This window comes from Somniosus microcephalus, chromosome 20 (genome assembly GCF_052327205.1).
Source record: "Somniosus microcephalus isolate GS21.2 chromosome 20, FLI_Smic_1.0, whole genome shotgun sequence".
Taxonomy (NCBI): domain Eukaryota; kingdom Metazoa; phylum Chordata; class Chondrichthyes; order Squaliformes; family Somniosidae; genus Somniosus; species Somniosus microcephalus.
The window spans coordinates 80,773,666-80,793,718 of record NC_141006.1 but is presented as its reverse complement, the minus strand read 5'-3'; the positions used below and the strand labels follow the sequence as shown (position 1 = coordinate 80,793,718).

At 45.9% G+C, this 20,053-nt stretch overlaps 1 protein-coding gene across 1 annotated transcript; it reads right to left on the bottom strand.

Moving 5' to 3' along the window:
* Positions 1–4,198: 4,198 nt before the first annotated feature.
* Positions 4,199–7,720, bottom strand: htr1d (5-hydroxytryptamine (serotonin) receptor 1D, G protein-coupled). Its single transcript, XM_085963158.1, has 2 exons — positions 7,455–7,720; positions 4,199–6,500 (listed from the first exon to the last, which is right to left on the bottom strand). Exon 2 carries the CDS (start codon positions 6,343–6,345, stop codon positions 5,212–5,214), a length of 1,134 nt encoding a protein of 377 aa, XP_085819284.1. The 5' UTR covers positions 6,346–6,500; positions 7,455–7,720; the 3' UTR covers positions 4,199–5,211.
* Between the last annotated feature and the right edge of the window lie 12,333 nt (positions 7,721–20,053).

Below are 20,053 nucleotides of genomic sequence, written 5' to 3'. Positions count from 1 at the left end.
GAGGTTGAGGGGTGATTTGATAGAGGTGTACAAGATTATGACGGGTTTGGATAGGCTAGACGGGGAAAGGCTGTTCCCACTAGTTGATGGTACAAGGACTAGGGGGACACAGATTTAAGGTTTTGGGCAAGCGATACAGGGAGGATGTGAGGGAAAACTTTTTTACGCAGCGAGTGGTGAGGACCTGGAACTCGCTGCCGACGGAAGTGGTGGAAGCGGAGACACTCAGTGTTTTCAAGGGGAGACTGGATAGGCACTTGAGGGAAATAAACTTGCAGGGCTACGGGGATAGAGCGGGGGAATGGGACTGACTGGACTGTTCTACAGAGAGACGACACGGACTCGAAGGGCCGAATGGCCTCCTTCTGTGCCGTTTGACTCTATATGACTCTATGACCGTTATATACTGTGTGCACTGAGCCTGGTTGTAGGGTGAAGTACCTTAATGTGGCAGAGAAGGTATCTCAGTCTTTGATAAAGCCGAACCTAAGAGATGACCCATCACTTGATATGCAATTTTCATATGATGAGGTTTTCTTCCTGCAGTTTACCAGTGACTGTCACTCTTATACATTGAGGGAAGTTCCAATGACAACAACTTTAACATTGCAGCAAACTTCCAAAGTAGAACACTGTTATGTCCAAAGCCATGATTTTATTTAGCCAATGCTTATTCCATTAACAGAGAAGGTACTGTATACAGAATGATATCACACTTGATAACAAGCAGTTGCTAATTCTGGCTGTAGTGCAGATTCAATTCATAGTCTATTTTCTTTGGGTCTTTAATTCTATTTCCTTTCTGTGAACTGCAATTACATTCCTGCTGTCAGATTGAAATATCTTACAAACTTAGGCCAATGTTTCAATGTTCTCGCCTGCTCTCCTGAATGTCCTGACTTTCTCTGGGACAGAGTTCGGCGGGAGTCAGTGGCCTTCCAGTCCTCACAAAGAGTCGGCAGATTAGTCGACTGCAGAGAGCATCACAGTCAAAGCCGAAGCTCCACGACCTTGTGCAGTGTCCCGGAGAGCGTCGCCGGCCGGTGATCAGGAACAGAAACTCTTGGCTGATTTCCCCCCCCCCCCCTTTCACCACCCAGGGGTACTGAGGCCAATTATAGCCCCTAACAGCTGCCCCAGGTGAGATCAGATAACTCAATACAGACTGGAATTTGAACCGGGGACTTTAGATACTACAAGACTCGAGACTGACTCAGTGTTTTATACAGTAGTCCCGTTGGTTTTGCAGTGATTAATAATAGATATTTTTGCAGCACATCATTTAAAGATGGGGAGTACAATTTTTGCTTTAACAAACTTAAAGTACTTCCTTTCTCAAAAATAAACATTAAAATTCCCAAAGTGTGACTCTCAGATAGATGTGATACACAGCACTCCATCCATTGGCCTGAACTGTTCCTGGGTCCTACCACGGTCCCATAGCTGAAGTCACAACGTTTTCAGGACAGGAAGAGGGAAAAGGGGATAACCCGACAAGAAAGAAATACTAATACTTTGTTTTATTGTTGGCAATTGTATCTCCTCTTTTCCCTCCTACTGTCTTGAACAAACTGACTCAAGCATTGGTATAATCACCCGCTGGTGCCTTGCCCAAGTGATCAGTCTTCTAAGTGTTGGCAGCCTATTCAACCATGGCAGTCAAGGTGACATCCAACGCCAGCCCGATTTTGCTGTTACTCTACATCCACACACAAGCACTTTTCCGGGTGAGTGTTCAGGACTGGGAACCCTGGCTGATTTCCCTCCCATCTGGCTGCAGGGGCATTAAGGCCGAGATCAAGATCAGCGCCGACTGTGACTTGTACCCGCGTACTCCTAACCTGCATGGGCCAATCGCACACGGTCTCTACCAACTGAACCCATTCAACGAGGCTTCGCTTCCGAGTGCAATATTTCAATAAACTCTGCCAATACATTTTGAAGTACATTTATGAATTTCGACGTTTCCCAGGCTTTGTTCGATAGAAATCCTTGGTGCAGTATTTCCCTGAACAACAGTCCAATTTCAGGGCAAAGCATCTCTCCAGCAGTTTGGGAAGATTTACATTTAATTTACTGTTGCTTTCTATTTGTAAGTTGCCACTGTCATAAAGGACACTCACCGAGTCCACACGGTGACTTAGTTCAAAACTTTGATATTTGGCAAATCAGTTCCACAATATAAGGAAATATCTTTGATAACCATGGCATCATATATGCAGGATTATCTTCCAGATAAAATGCAACTATTCTATATAATTATTAAAATAATACCTGGTTGAGCAAAATGTGTGTGTACTGCAACCAATTTAGTGATTAAGCAGTGCAGGCTATCAAGCGAATAGGTTTTTATACTTTGCTAAGGCTCATGTTGCTATTGAAACGCAGTTCCGTTTTACTGGCGATGACAATTCCTGGTTAGTTACAATGTATTTCAGAAAAGCAGCATTTCCAAATCACAACTTCAAATTGCCCGCCCTCTCAGTTCTGTTCTGTTTGATGTTCATCAACCTCCAGGCACCCAATTCATTCAGCATTTTAGACCAATTCTGGCAATCACCAAAAAAAAAATGCGGCATGCATTTTACGAAGCAAATGCTCAAAAGGTTGCACATGGGATTGCTCTAAATTAATCTAGCCTGATGAACTGTCGCTTTACTTTTCCTGATCATCTGATCAACCACCTGTGGAACGCATGTTTGTAAAGAGGGCTCCACATGAGAATGAATGAATATGTCATTAGGTTTGTTAGTCCAGGTAACCTGTAATAACCTTTCTTTATATTCGTTTAGGGGATGTGGGCGTCGCTGGAAAGGCCAGCATTTATTGCCCCGCCCTAACTGCCCTCGAGAAGGTGGTGGTTATTATTTTCTAATTATTACCCATTTTAATTAAAGGTCAAAGAGTGACGCTTTTTACATAATAGAACCTAAAGCTGCAGTTATACTGTCTGCGTTAATGTGACGCAGTTTTGAGTGTGCACTGGTATGAAAGTGGGCTCTTATTACACCGTACACAAGAGTTACAGCCCAGAAACAGGCCATTCGGCCCAACTGGTGCCGGTGTTTCTGCTCCACACCAGCCTCCTCCCAGCCTAATTCTTCTAACCCCATCAGCAGATGCTTCTATCCCCTTAAATGCATCGATGCTATTCAAAGTGTGTTTAATCATTTTTTAAATTCTGGAGTCAAGTCTCAACCGGACACCTGACGCACTAAAGACAGGGCTGGAGATGTCGGAGCTTCCTCCCTTCTGGAGACCAGGTTCCACTGCATGGGCTTTGCAACAGATGGAGTCCAGCTCTAGTCTAGTGTGAAGCTGGGCAGAGAGTGAGCGGGCAGCTTGTTGACCCTCCTGAGCACTTTATAATTTTATCACCTAGGATTTCTAATGTCAAGAGAGAGTGCACAGGTTTGCTTTCTCTCTCCTAACATTAAACAGAAAGGTCATGGAGCTGAAACGTTAACTGTTTCTCTCTCCACAGAGACTGCCTGACCTGCTGAGTGTTTCCAGCATTTTCTGAACCAGCCTCTGGGGAGCAGAGCTCCCTGCACACTGACTTAAAAACAAGCCACGATTTTAACCTGGCGGGAGCGAGAATGGGCTGGGCGGGGGGCGGGCGTGAGGTGAGTGCAGCAGTTTTAGCTCCCAGACCTTAGCCACATGCCGCTGGTGAGCTGCCGGCCCAGACTGAGCAGGAAGCGGCAGCTGGTCTGTGGGCGGGAGTGACATTTCGGGATGGGGTGGGGTGAGGTGGGGGGCACTGACCGGCCAACAGATACTAAAGCTAATGTTTTGGTAACAAGGTAAGTCAGAGGCAGAGGTTTTCGGGAGGGTCCCGCGGGAGGGAAGTGGGAAGACCTGGAAGAGGAGGTCTAAGTCTTCCTGGTGCAGCCCAGAGGAGCATTCCTGCTACTCCTGGCCCCACAAAGAAAGTAAAAGAATGTACCTGTCGGGGCCTCTCCTGGCGTTTTCACCTAGCGGGAAAGCAACAACAACTTCCCCGCTCAGGCCACGGTTAAAATTGCTGCCGGGCCTGATGCATCGCTGGACCTCAATCTACACATTTAAGACATGTGTCCTTGCCTCAGAAAAGCAGGTTAAAATTCCAGATAGCAGGTTAGTCACCCGGCCGATTTTAACGGCCCACCCTGTTTTTGCTGGGTGGACAGGGTTAAATTCTCTCCCACATAGGCAGAGCTTGCTCCTGGCACACGGTGCGCATCCAGGGGTAGTATAACTCCAGTCTTGCTGGCTGCACTTCACACTTTACAGCTACTGGTATCAGTCATATAACTGCAGCCTTAATGACTTTAGTACAAAAATATCAGTAAGCAAGTGGTGTTGGTGTAGTTGTGGATTATATTTTACATAAATAAACATCTGCTCTTGAAAGCAGACACGCGATTAATAGTAAAGATGATTTCTGCTAACTACAATTTCTGTTGAGCAAATTAGAGTTCTGTTTCTGAAAATATCTTATTAAAAGTGAAAGGACAAATGTAAACCATCCCATCAGAAAACTGCCCAACTATCCGTGATTACAGAAATATAGCAAACGTCACAAGGAAGTGAGTTAATATGGAGGTCAGAATAATTTATACATGTAACTTTGAGGGAAAAATCTTTATATTTTTCAATGATATCTTTGAACTATGTTATGTGCTCTATCTTTCAATATCACATTCTTCCACATCAAGAAAACTTGATTTTTAATACAAGTATACATGCTGGCATATTATTATATAACTTAGCTTGGTAAAGATATTTTATTATAGATATCTTGTATTGTACTGTTTGACAGACAACATATTTAATATCTGCATTTAGAGACTAGTGATAAAATGAAAATTAGTATTTAAATATATTAAAATTTGAAAGGTTCCTGTAGTGCAATTTTCGAATGTCAGCATTATCATAATTCTAATTAACTTGTTGTCTTATTCACACTTATGCCAAAAAGCTTAACTTAACCTTGCCACTTAAGGTTTAACTGACAGATACACCAAGTATTCTGAGTGTAACATCCCCTCATACAGGACTATGAGAAAAAAAGTCAAAGTACTAAAACGTACAATGTGCAAGAAACAAAGTACAGACACAAATTAATGTTCCTAAAAAAGATTTCAGTGGTTGCTCTCTCGCTCTCTCTCTCTCTCACATATGATAATGACAGGAATGATGTACCGTTACCATACGATTGGATTACAGTCAACATCTTTTGAAGCGTATGAGTTTCTGGAAGGCCCGTTTGAAGTCCTCGTTAAAAGCTGTGTAGATGACCGGATTGATGAGGGAGTTCAAGTAACCAAGCCATGTGAACAGGTCAAACAGGACAGGGTGGAACCAGCAGGCCTCTCGGCAGACGCCCATTACCAAGACCACCACAAAGAAAGGCAGCCAGCAGAAAATGAAAGCGCCCAGAATGATCCCCAAGGTTTTAGTGGCCTTCCGCTCCCTGGCTGCACAGATCCGTTTTCTCTCCAGAACGCTGTCTGAAACTTTGACTTTGACATGGTTCAGGTAGACTATGGATTCCCCGGAACGAGGGAGGGTCTCCTGGCTGTTAAAGCCAACGGAACACAGAGACGATCCAGTGGACCCACTGATCAGTTGAGCAGTAGTAAAGCGCTTCCCAAAGGCTGAAGGTGGTTTCTGAATCCTTGTTCTAGCAGCCAGGTAAATTCTGCCATACAGTATAATTAGGAGCACACTGGGGAGGTAAAAGGCTCCAAATGTGGAGTAGATAGTGTAGAATATCTGGTCAGTGTTGACTATGCACTCTTTGAGTTCATCAAGAGCTTTGGATTGCCTCCAAAATAGCGGTGGTATGGAGATGCAGATTGCAATGACCCATACCACAGCTATCATCAGGCCTGCTCTACCAGGTGTGCGCCGTTTTGTGTACTCCAAGGCATCGGTGATGGCCCAGTATCTGTCCAGAGCAATTACACACAAGTGCAAGATGGATGCAGTACAAAATGTGATGTCAGATGACAGCCAGATGTCACACATGATCTGACCCAAAGTCCAGGTCTTGATGACAGTATACACAATACTGATGGGCATCACCATAATGGCTACCAGGAGGTCTGTCACAGCCAGAGACCCAATGAGATAGTTGGCAGGTGTGTGGAGCTTCCTAGTGAGGCAAATGGTGACGAGCACAAATGAATTGGAAAGGATGGTTGCCAAGGTGATGATACCCAGCAGCACAGACAGTGAAATCCTCAGCCCTAATTGACTGTTCTCATCCCAAGTGATTAGCATCGCAGTGGAATTTTCTGGGGAATTAGTTATCATACCTTGAAGGGAATCTACTGTAGAATAGTTATGGTGGTCCATCGTCAATGAGACCTGTTGTGCAGACCCGTCCTTTTCTGCCCCAGTGTCCGTGCAGTACTGACATTATTTTCTTGCCACAAATGAATCGCGACTGTTGTTATTCCTGCTGATGCTCAGACCCATTGCTGTTCCATTTCACATCCAACATTTCGTATCTATTTCATGAAAAAAAGAAATCCAACTTATACTAAATAAAAACTTGTAACATTATAAACCTGATACATCTGAGTATTAGTATTTCTGATTGAGATTATATGTCGTACAATTCAATTTAGCAGTTTGTATCATTACAAGTTGGCAGTAACTGTACTGAAGTTAAAAGCAATTTGAATGTCTGAAAATGTATCAAATATATTAAGGGGTAGCCTGCATTATAAAAAGATTTGGGGACATTAACAATGTTTAAATACAAAAAATTCAATGCAATTACCAATGATCGAAAAGAAAAGAAAGACTTGTATTTCTACAGCGCCTTTCACGACCTTAGGACATCCCGGAGTGGTTTACAGCCAATTAAGTACTTTTTTTTGAAGTGTAGTCACTGTTGTAATGCAGGAAACACGGCAGCCAATTTGCTCACAGCAAGATCCCACAAACAGCAATGAGATAATGACCAGATCATCTGTTTTAGTGATGTTGTTTGAGTGAGAAATATTGTCCAGGACACCAGGTAGAACTGGGGCCTTGGTTTAACGTCTAGTGTGAAAGATGGCACCTCTGACAGTGCAGCACTCCCTCAGTCCTGCAATGTAGTGACAGCCTGGATTTTGTGCTCAAGTCTCTGGTGTGGTACTTGAACCTTCTGATGGAGAAATGTAAGAAGTCACACAACACCAGGTTATAGTCCAACAGCTTTATTTGAAATCACAAGCTTTCGGAGCGCTCACCTGATGAAGGAGCAGCGCTCCGATAGCTTGTGATTTCAAATAAAGCTGTTGGACTATAACCTGGTGTTGTGTGACTTCTTACATTTGTCCACCCCAGTCCAACACCGGCATCTCCACACCTTCTGATGGAGAGGTAAGAGAGAGTGTTACCTACTGAGCCACAGCTGTCAGAAAAAGTACTGCTACCTGCATTCAATAATTTTCCCTGCTGTTTTCTGGTACCTCTCACATGTCGTGTCTCCTACGGGACTAATAGCTTCTGCTTCCACTGTTGTAGGCATTCTGCCGGTTATCTGAATTCTTCCCCTCTGCACAAAAGTAGTTTTGTGATTTAAACGTGCAGGAAATCTGGAAGGCAAACCAAGGAACAGCAGCTTGTGAATACCATCAGTTCATCACAGTTTCATAGAATGATACAGCACAGAAGGAAGCCATTCGGCCCATCGTGCCTGTGCCGGCTCTTTGGGAGAGCGATCCAATTAACCCCACTTTCCCCCCCCTCCTCCCGCTCTTTCCCCACAGCCCGGCAGTTTTCTCTCCTTCAAGTATTTATCCTGCGACTCTTTTTCTAAATGAAAGAAAGACACATCATGAGAGTAATTAGCATCACACAGTGTTTCTCACTGCAGAACGGCTTCGCAGGGTTATTGTTTTTAACCCTTTGAGAAAAACAGTGATGATCTAACTGTACAATAGCAAAATACTGCAGATGCTGGAAATCCAAAATAACAACAGAAAATGCTGGAAAAACTCAGCAGGCCAGGCAACATCCGTGGAGAGAAAATAGTCAACGTTTCGGGTCAAACCCTTTGTCAAGACTGGAAAAGCACAGGAAATGAAATAGATTCAGATCTAACTGTCTTCTTTTAAAGGCAACTCCCCCACCACTCCCTCCCCCCACCAAAAAAGCAAAACGCAGAATATCACAGGACATGAGGAAGTAGAGAGGTTGTGGAATTAATGCATATTGATCTTAAACAAAGCACCGTCTCCAATACTGCGTTACTTCTTAAGTGCAAAAACCAAATCACCTGCTGTGGTCCTCAAAGGGTTAATGCAGACACGTCAATATCAGGAACTAGGAAGGGATTCGGTAATCCAGTTATTAACAACAATAGTTTGCTTTCTTAATCAGTATGAGTACATCTGTGAGCTGAGTTATCCAATAGACGTCACTCTGAATGTCACATTAGCAGAAATATCCAGGTCTCCCGTTAACAGAGGATTATACCGTCAGATTATGCCCACAATACTGGACCATTAACCCAGAGGCCTGGACTAATCATCTCTAGAAGGGGAGTCCAAATCTCACCGTGGCAGTTTGAGAATTTGAATTCAGTTGGAAATCTGGAAAAAAAAGCTGGGATCAGTAAAAGTGACCATGAAGCTGTGGGATTGTCATAAAAACCCATCTGGTTCACTGATGTCCTTTAGGGAAGGAAATCTGCCGTCCTCACCCGGTCTGGACTATATGTCCTACTCAACGTGGCTGACTCTTAACTGCCCTCTGAAGGGGCCTATCAAACCACTCAGTCCTATCAAACCTACTCAGGGCAACCAGAAATGGGCAATAAATGTTGGCCTTGCCGGTGATGCCCACATCCCCACAATGAATTAAAAAGTTATAATGGAAGGTCATCGACCTGAAACGTTAACTCTGTTTCTCTCTCCATTGATGCTGCCCGACCTGCTGAGTGTTTCCAGCATGTTCTGTTTTTAATTAAAAAAAAAAATTATAATCTCTTTTAAAGTCTGCAGTTGAAAGTGATTAGGAACAAAATCTGGGTCTCCGCAACTGAACCGATGAGTTATGAAGTCTGACAGCGGTACGACAGAAACAGTAAAAATGTGTAAGAATCATGAACCATTGACACAGCGAGATCGCCCCGAGAGAAGCCAGCACACCTTCCTCTGCCGTGTGGAGTCAAGTCCCCAAGTGGTCGGGAGGTGGCGGACTGACATAGGACTGACTGGTGGGGAATTTCCAACCCAGCACAGCAACTGGGAAACTGATTGAACCCTGGAATTTACTCTTATATTCCGATAACCTGATGTGTGTTTTCAGACCCTGTATTTTGGACACTGACATATCCTGTGCAATACATTCGACAATAACTCTACATTCAGTTCCTGGGAAATGATGCAAAACAGCAGCGGATTTCTGTAAGGAGATGAAACAGGAGAGAGCTGGCGGACTGGTTTCGTTAAAGGAGGCTTTCGACAGAGGCGAAGTTAAAGCGGATTATAATGTTGGACCCGCAGATTCTTCCCGAGTGAAAGTGCTTCAATCGGCGAGGCTGAGCCTGAAGAGGACAGAAGGAGCTGCAATCACAGCCAGCCCAAGTTATTCACTACAGAACATCATTAAAGTTACAATCTTGGAAAAATGAAAACGAAATAAAATATTCAAACAATTCATTAATGGCTAGCGGGTAAATATTGAAGAGGCGAAACCGTTTTAAAATCAGTGCAATTCGGACCAGTTAAAACATATTATAAATAGAGAGTAATATCGAAACATTGTCAGAACCGAGTGAAAGAGATACCTGTTTGTTACTTCTTTCTCTCCCCTCACCTCTTCTCCCGTGTTCTTCTCCCGATTTCCTCCTCCTGGACTCTCCTCTCTCCTCCAGCACACAAGTTTCCTGTCCAAGCGGGAAGACTTCGCAGCAGCGCCTGTTCTGCCGGGTATCAGGTGAAAGGTGTTTGGTTTGGAACCGTTGCGGCTCCAGCTCCGTTTGCTGATTAATACACAGAGTAAACCTCTGGCATCTCCCCACCCTGGGAGTGCAGGCTGGGCTGCCGCCATTTGTTGGCGGCGCCTTTTCCCATTAATATTCTTCCCACTCTTCAGTGTTCCAGAGAATTAGACTGAACCCATCATTGTCACAATAAATGGCCCGCCGATATCAGAACCACAGGGTATGACGAAGCTCCTCTCAATGGGTTAACTTCACCAGGCGAAAACCATGCAAAGATTTGCTATTCTCTCAATCTTGAATGAAACATCACACCGAGAAGCGAAAGAGCAAGACAAGTCATTACAAGCCAAGTAGCACCCAGGGAGACTGTGGACAGTGCTATCAGAGGCAGGTGCTCCCGTCCATCCAGCAACTCACACGACCACATTTGCCAACCAGATGCAGTCCAATTGGAGCAGCGCAGCTGTTTGTGTTATATTGTCATTTGCTCCCAGTGATGAACAGCACAAAGTGGGCGATTTGCAGAATGTGGGACACGCAACGAAGAGGCTCTGGCCAGCCTGACCTGCGGCAGACACCAGGGACAACAATGGACCTCACCTTGGACAAGGGGTGCCTGGGGATTCAATGCAACATTACTTCGAGTTCGTTTCCAGGAGTGACTGTCATATCGATGTGACCTCATCTATAAAGGCAGAGCATTTGGAGATGTGCAAAGGTCGCCCAAGAAAGGCAGCCAGGAGATGAACTCCCACAGAACCTCCCTGAGCCAAGAGTGAAGTAAACAAGCCAGAATGCACCATTAAGTCTTCCAGATTCCTTCGGCTACCTTATTGGGGGCATTGTACAGATTACTTTCTGTCAGTTTTCCCGATATAAAATAAATCTAACCAGTTTTATTAAACAAAACATTATTTGGTGATTATCTCGTTGCTGTTTGTGGGATCTTGCTGTGCGCACATGTCGCTGCCGCGTTTCCTACATTACAGCAGAGCACAAGCTCATCACTGGCTGTAAAGCACTTGCGGATCCTGAGGTCCTGGCAGGCGCTGTCAAGTTGCAAATTATTTCTTTCATTTTTTCCTTTCTATTGATCAACTTATCTCATTGAAAGATGAGCCAATTGTACAGCAGTAATTGTTAATCGTTTATTCGCAAATTGATCAGTCACCAGATGTTGTGAATAATACAATGCCAGGTACTGTAGCAATGTAAGACCCAGTGGGCCACTATCCCGTTCTCCGCGGGAACAGCCCCGAGTGGAGTGCTGACACCACAGTGAGTGGAATTTTAATAGAAAGCTTTCCATCGATTTTCCTTCTCCCAGTTACTGCTACATGCTGCAAAATATCGCAAGTACAATACCCCAGTTACAAAAGGAGATTTCACTGTATCAGGTACATTTTAAACTAACTTTAACTTGATATTTCCTACATTACAACAGTGACTACACTTCAAAAATATTTCATTGCCTGTGAAGCACGTTGGGATGTGATGAGGTCGTGAAAGGCGCTATATAAATGCAAGTCTTTCTTTAGATATCTCAAATTGGGAATGGGGGAAAACTCTCCACTGGCTGGAGTCATACCTAGCACAAAGGAAGATGGTTGTGGTGATTGAAGGTCAATCATCACAGCCCAGGACATCACTGCAGGAGTTCCTCAGGGCAGTGTCCTAGGTCCAACCATCTTCAGCTGCTTCATCAATGACCTTCCCTCCAAGATAAGGTCACAAATAGGGATGTTCGCTGATGACTGCACAGTGTTCAGCGCCATTCACAACTCCTCAGATAATGAAGCAGTCCATGCCCTCATGCAACAAGACCTGGATGACGTTCAGGCTTGGGCTGATAAGTGGCAGGTAACATTCGAGCCATAGAAGTGCCAGGCAATGATTATCTCCAACAAGCGAGAGTCTAACCACCGCCCCTTGACATTCAGTGGCATTACCATCACCAAATCCCCACCATCAACATCCCGAGGGTTACCATTGACCAGAAACTTAACTGGACCAGCCACATAAATACTGTGGCAACAAGAGCAGGTCAGAGGCTAGGTATTCTGCGGCGAGTGTCTCACCGCCTGACTCCCCAAAGCCTTTCCACCATCTACAAGGCACAAGTCAGGAGTGTGATGGAATACGCTCCACTTGCCTGGATGAGTGCAGCTCTAACCTTGAGTATTGTGTGCAGTTTTGGTCACCTTACCTGAGGAAGGACGTTCTTGCCATGGAGGGAGTGCAGTAAAGATTCACCAGGCTGATACCTGGGATGGCAGGAATGACGTATGAGGAGAGATTGTGTCGATTGGGCTTATACTCACTGGAGTTTAGAAGATTGAGAGGGGATCTCATCGAAACCTATAAAATTCTGTCAGGCCTGGACAGACTAGATGCAGGAAGGATGTTTCTGATGGCCGGGGAGTCCAGAATCAGGGGTCATAGTCTAAGGATAAGGGGCAAGCCATTTAGGACTGAAATGAGGAGGAATTTCTTCACCCAGAGAGTGGTGAACCTGTGGAATTCTCTGCCACAGAGGGCGGTGGAGGCCAGTTCATTAAATATATTCAAGAAAGAGTTGGACATATTTCTTAAGGCTAAAGGGATCAAGGGATATGGGGAGAAGGCAGGAACAGGGTACTGAGTTTGGATGATCAGCCATGATCTCATTGAATGGCGGTGCAGGTTCGAAGGGCCGAATGGCCTACTCCTGCTCCTATCTTCTATGTTTCTATCTTTCAAGAAGCTCGACACTATCCAGGACAAAGAAGCCCGTTTGATTGGCACCCCATCCACCACTTTATACATTCACTCCCTCCAACACTAGTGTACCATGGCTGCAGTGTGTGCCATCTACAAGATGCACTGCAACAACTCACCAAGGCTTCTTCGGCAGCACCTCCCAAACCCATGACCTCTTCCATCTAGAAGGACAAGGGCAGCAGGCGTATGGGAACACCACCACCTCCAAGTTCCCCTCCAAGTCACACACCATCCTGACTTAGGAATATATCGCTGATCCTTCATCGTCGCTGGGTCAAAATCCTGGAACTCCCTCCCTAACAGCACTGTGGGAGCACCTTCACCAAACAGACTGCAGCGGTTCAAGAAGGCGGCTCACCACCACCTTCTCAAGGGCAACAAGGGATGGGCACTAAATGCTGGGCCTTGCCAGCGACGCCCACATCCCATAAACAAATTAAAAAAATTACTATTCACTTTCATTTTCACATAATCAGTTTCTTTGCCCATTTTAAAATATTTTTTCTTTTTCTCTGGCCTTTCCTTGAATCGTTGAGCCACTGTTACAGGAGAAGTCTTTCTCTTAGTGTCCTGGGCAACATTCTGCCTTCATCCCCCACCGAAAACAGATTCATGGTTCACTCATCTCTCTGCTGTTGGGAGTTTGCTGTGTGTGAAATGGCTCCCATGCCTGGACAACCACAGCACTGCACTTCAAACTAGCTCCATGCATATGAAGCGCATTGGGATGCTTTTGATCGATGTGAAATGGGCAAATAGAAATGCCAGTAATGATTTATTTTTGCTTGGCTGTTGGTATTGTATATCAATTTTTTTAAAGTCCTAAGTGAATGGTAATTGCCAAATCAGAAGGCAAGAGCTTTCATTTCTACAATACCTTTCACGACCTCAGGACATCCCAAAGCGCTTTACAGCCAATGAAGCACTTTGCGGAGTGTAGTCACTGTTGTAATGTAGGAAACGTGGCAGCTAATTTGTGCACAGCAAGCTCCCACAAACAGCAATGTGACAATGACCAGATAATCTGTTTTAGTGATATTGATTGAGGGATAAATATTGGCCAGGATGCTGGGGATAACCCCCCTGCTCTTCTTCAAAATAGTGCCATGGGATCTTTAAAAATAACCTGATCGGTCATAAGATCTTGGCCCACCGGAGAAGGACTCGGCACTTGAGTATTTTAATGAATCGTTCTTATCTGAGGCCTTCTTCAATGGTAGTTACTCAGGTTCGGACTGCCCACATTCCTCATGTTTGGTTAGGATGGCCCCAGCCAGAAACACTTCCCAATCAGCAGGAACACAGGCAGGAAGTGGTCACTCCTTGACCAGCAGCCCCTCCTTCTCCAGATGATGTGCCTGAAACCTGGAAATGGTCTCTTGTGGAAGAAGTGTGGGTGCAAATGTCAATCAAAACTCAAATTTGAACTCTGGTATCTTACGTGAGAGTACAATGAGCTAGAATTGTAGCTATTAAGCCACCCACATAGCCTATTTGTGGTAACTGATAGGTACTAAGATGTACAAATGGATTGCTTGGGAGCAGTATCAGAGATGAGAAGACATTTTTAGCAGATATGAAGTTTATTGGTATTTAAATATCTCTTGTGTAATACTATAAACAGATAAGGTTAGATTAAACTGCAGAAACTCATGCAGTAATTGGTAAATGCTGAGCTTACTAAATTACTTTGTAAAGGTCAGTGAACAATATTTAATTTCTCCAAAAGCAAAATACTGCGGATGCTGGAAATCTGAAATAAAAACAGAAAATGCTGGAAATACTCGGCAGGCCAGGCACCATCTGGGGAGAGAGTAACAGAGTTAATGTTTCAGGTCGATGACTTATTTAATTTCTCTTTGCTTAATATCTTTGGGTTATTCCTTTTTGTACTCCTGACTGATGTGGAGCTTGGTTGTCTTTTATTCTGTGAGGTTCCATTTCCTTGGATCCCTTTACTTTGAAGTATAAAAAATAATGGCCCAGATTTTCCTGTCACAATAATGCCGAGGCTAATGGCATTCACCGTAATTAATGCGTTGATGGCACAGCACCTTCAGGCACCTTAAACAAAAAAATCCCAAAGTTGCGGTCCGAGATGAGCTGTTCCGCCGTTAGCTTTGCGAAAGCAGCGTCTCGCCGGCTGCCTCAGCAGTGACAGGCATTGAACGGCCTGAAGTTGCTGTATTTGCGCGATAGATACAAACTAAACCCGCCACAGAAAGTTAAATCTTGTCCACTCTAGTCTAAGTACCCTTTTAACAACGTGATGTGTTACTGCCAGTCAAACTCTCTGGCACTGAAACTTAACTATTACAGGAGTGGAGTCTCATTCCTTCAGATTTTAATTGATTTAGGAGATTTTTAAAATGTCAAATTTTAAATTATAACATTTGTTTTTTACTTTTCCTTATTGTCTCTTTTCTCTCTCTCTCTTAATCCAACCTTTCTTTACCGCTCTATCCCTCTCTTTCTGTACCTGATTTGACATTGGATTCACCCCCTTTAATTTACACGTCCTTCTCAGTCCTTGCGCTGTTTATTTCCCAATCCTTCAATCTGATTGGGTAAGGAGATGCACAGTTGCTTGTCTTGTTCACTCCGGCCCCAGATGCTCTATTTCTCTCGCTGGCACCGTTATCAGCTCACACTTTCCGCAGCTTGTCACGCAAACATTTTTGAAACCTAAATGTGCGAGGTCAAGTCTAAGCAATGGCCGAGGCCGTTAGATGTCAACGAGAGACACATTGACTGCAGAGTTCAGTCTCTGAGCTGAATCTGTCTCGTACACAAGTTAAGAGTTCCCTGTGCTTTTTACCCCCTGAGCCTCCAAACATGCTGTGTAACATCTCCTTAACTGGCTGTAAAGTGTTTTGGGATGTCTGGTGGTTGTGAAAGGCGCTATAGAAATGCAAGTCTTTGGGCTAAAAATTGAGTTGCACCCACTTTGGGGTGCTAACTTCGCTGGGGCGCTACTTTTAGCGCCCTGGAAAAATTGGCGCCCCCCCCGACGGAAATTGAGTGGTAGCGCCCTAAGAGGGAAGCGAGGCGCTACTGGACGCACCCAGCCTCCCTCTTGGGGCGCTGCGAGGGAATGTCGCTGCGCTACATGCCGCAGTATTGCAGGCTTTCCTCCCCTTCTTAAAGGGGAGGGGCCTTGCGCAACGCGGCCCGGGATCCAGCTGGGATCGGGAGAGCCGTCAAAAGAGCCTGGCACTCAAGAGAAGTGCCGGGCTCATGGAGCGCAACCGGCACTCCGCGGGGGGGCAGGTCAGGAGACCCGGGACGGGAATGGAGGCAGGTGCTGGCAGGCGGCCAGCAACAAAAATGGCTGCCCGGCACCTCCCCTTTAAATAGCGCCTCCCTGGCTGCAGGTAGGCCCCCCTGACCCCGTTGGACATAGCGTCTGGCGGTAAGTCAGGGGCGCTACCAAAGATCACGGCCGGGGTGCGAGCAGGGCACAGGGCGCCACTGGTTACCGCCGCCGCTAACTTCCTGCTGAATTTTGCGGGAGGCGTTGGTGGCGCCGCGCCCGGGCGTGAGTTGCTTTGGGCCCCTCTTAGGGCGTTAACGGGAGGCGCAAAGCAACCAAATTTTCCCCCCTTTCTTTCAACTGGGCTCCTGGCTGTCCGGAGATTTCTGAAATGTAAGTTGGGCAGCTGAAGTCTTTCTTTTGTCGTATAAATCCACTTCTTTGGCCATCGTTGTGCCCGTTTTACCATTTTGGGGGACCAACATCCTGCACCCCAAGGCGTACTGAAAGACGTCCAACCGGATATTGGGTCAGGCCATTAGCCAGGCGCCCCTGGCAGCCACCTTAAACAGGCATTAGGTCCTCTACACGGGCAAGCGATGGGCCTGTTTTAAGCCTCTGCGTTAAATTGGATTCCGATGAGTGGAGCAGGATCCAGGCCCGCACCTCTCAGGATTGCTCAGCAGTCGCTGCGGCCTAAGCAGGCTCCAACACCGAACAATAAAAAACAACAACTCCCATGGACCCAGGAGGAGTCGGCGCCATCGCCCCCGCTATTGTTGCTCCACCTTCCGGCTGCTGCTGATGAGGTCGGCACCCTGACTGCGTCAGTCTGCGGGCGTGAGGCCGGTCCCAGCACTCGCCCAAATAATCAGGCTCGAGGCCCAACTTTGGGCCGGCCTCGGTGTGAATGTGCGCTGATGATGCTCTTTGAAAATGGGACATAACCAATTTCTATCCCAGTAAGATGTTTAATGAATTTTCATGCTGACAAAGGAAACATCAGAACTCAAATCATGATCATACCTCACGACCAAACCATTATCCCACCTACTCGCTGCTTTTGGACTTGTCAAAACGTCACAGCCCGACTCCTGAATTCCAGAACGCTTACGGGTTACAGGCCTCACCGTTACTTTGACAGGAAAATCTGGGCCATTATTTTTATACTTGAAAGTAAAGGGATCCAAGGAAATGGAACTACACAAAACAGCCTCACAGAATAAAAGGAAACGAAACCTCATGTCATTCAGATTATTATATTGGTTAGAACAAAATGGGGGAAAAATTGAGTATCGCCCACTTTGGGGCGCTAATTTCGGCCGGGAGCAAAGTTTAGCGCCGGACGCTAATTATCGGCTCCGACTGCAAAATTCGCCTCTATCGCCCCTGGCATTAAATCTGGCGCTACACACCTCTCTTAAGGCGCTAACGTCGAGGAGCGAGGTGCTACCTCAGAGCGCTACCGAAGCTCAGGCGATGTCCATTACCAAGGAACCCAGACAGACTGGCACCGTCCAGTTCTTAAAGGGGAGGGGCCATCTTGCTAGCCAGCCACTCCCTGCTCATTGCAGCCTTGCCTCTGGTGCTGGAAAGACCTACCACCATTGTGCTGAGAGGAGTGATGGATAGGCCCAGGGAGAGAGCTCAGCGCTTTAGCGACTGGGCCTTGGTGGCTCTGGTTGGTGCTGTTGAATGGTGACGGGCAGTGCTCTACTCAGAGAGTGACAGGGGGCCATTGCCCCGGGAGTACCGAAGAGTGTGGAGGGCGGTGGCTCAGCACGTCTCCTCGAGGAGCCTGGTGCCGAAGAGTCACACTCAGTGTGGGAAGAAGTTCAACGACCTCACGCGGGTGGTCAGGGTGAGTGACTGCTTTTCAATACCTCTACATCCCTCCATCTCAACTTCACTCTGTGCCCAGAGGGTTTAAAAACCCAAATGCCCAACACTCATCCAAGACCTATGGCCATCTCATAAAAGACACATTCCACACCTTGCAACATTAAGGGCTATTCAACTATGGGAGGCACATCAGGAAAACACATGGCTGCACAGTCACTCAGACGCTGTCCTTTTTCTTGCAGGCCAAGCTCGCTCATAACAAGCAGGAGCAGCAATGCACGGGAGGAGGACCGGCTGACCTACACCCCCTGACTGATTTGGAGGCGAGAGTGCACAGGATCATTGCCAGCCAGGTCATAGGTGCCGTGGCCGCTGGAGAGGTCGACCCCCTTGGGGACAGCAATGGTATGCTCATCAGCTTCCTCTCCTCTCTCATACCACTTGCCCCTCACAACACCAGCCTTTTACACTTTCAATCCAACTAACTATCTCCATTCCTTGCTCCCTTCCTGTCCCCCTGCCCTCACGCTAAAGCCACTCTTGTACCTTCCTGCTTTCAGATAGTGAACCACCAGCTGACCAGCCTGTCCCGCAGCCTGCCAGTGACAGCGACAGCCGGAGCCTCACCGCCTGCGTGTCCTGAGGGTGACACATCCGACACTGGGGCCACGCCTCTCCTGGATGGGAGCAGGGGGGTTAGGGTCTGATGAGGACGAAGCTCCTGGACCCAGCGGGCTGCAGCAATGCCATGGGGGTACAGAAACTCGGGGGCCATCTCCCCGGAGGGTGAGCAGGTGCACGAGTTCTGCTGCACAGGACTTGGGTGAGGACGTCAACACCGCGGCCATGAATAGCCAGGTCTTGAGCATGCACACTGAGCTCATGGGTACAATGGCAAGGGTGCTATAGTAATCTCGGATGTAATGCTTAAGTTATCCACCAGAGGGAGACAAATGCAAAGGGATTATATTTACTAGTCTTAAGGTAAAATTGCATTATGGGTAGTATGACATCATAAGATGCTCCATGTTGGTTTGCTCATGCAGTAGAATTAGAAGTGCATGCCTGTAGCTGTAAGAGCTCTGTTCTCTCCTTATTCTGTGTAATTAAAAGTAAAGTTTTGAGTTCCTGAAGTTTCACTTATCGTAGTTAATTGGACCTTACCATTCGGATATAACATTTGGCGACAAGGATTAACAGATATCAACTTGAAGAAGGGAAAATACAAGAACACTGCATCTGAATCATGGCTACTCGAGTAGGAGAGATTTCTGCTTTTGATGTGCAAAAACAAACTTGGGAAGAGTACTGTGAGTTGCTGACGCATTTCTTTGTAGCAAATGATATTGTTGATGTTGGAAAAAGGAGAGCTTTTTTGCTAACTTCGGTGGGAATTCTGATGTACAGTTTATTGAGAAACTTATGCAGTCCTGTAAAGCCTGGAGATAAATCATTTACTGAATTAGTGGACTTGCTAAAGGAACATTTCAATCCCAGACCGAGTGAGATTGTACAGCGTTTCAAATTTAATTCATGGAACAGGATACTGGGAGAAACTGTGTTGGATTATGTAGCGGTGTTGAGAAAACTGGCACATGATTGCAATTACGGGAACAGTTTAAAAGACATGCTGCGAGATAGGCTGGTTTGTGGGATAATGGATGCTCGAATGCGGAGGAGATTATTCTCCGAGACTGGGCTTACGTATGAAAAAGCGTTGGAACTTGCTAAAGCCATAGAGGCAGCTAACTGTGATGTAAAAGAAATACAAGGTTCAGACTGGTCTACTACAAAGCAAGTTGCAGGTCAGACGCTGGTGCACAAGTTAAATATGAGTCGTACACCACAACGTGCACATTTAAAGGCATGTTGTAGATGCAATGGAGATCACCTGGCAAGGGAATGCAGGTTTCGGGAGGGAAAGTGCCACAAGTGTGGGAAAAAAGGACATATAAAACGTGCATGTAGAGCAAAAGCTACCCGGGAGGTATACAAACCTAAAGGGGGAGAAAAGCAAAACCTTGGAAGTGAAGTGAAAAAACAGGGAGCACATCACATCAGTGGAGAAGCTGAGAAAGAAGACGACATGTTCATATTGCATAGTATGGTAGAGGACATTCCAAAAGTGGATCCTATCACTTTGCAACTGATCTTAAATGACACTAAGGTGAACTTTGAGGTGGATACTGGATGTGGTGTTACCATAATGAACAGGGAAGAGTATTCAAAATTGTGGAACCGTGCAAAAGTTCCAGAGTTAAAGT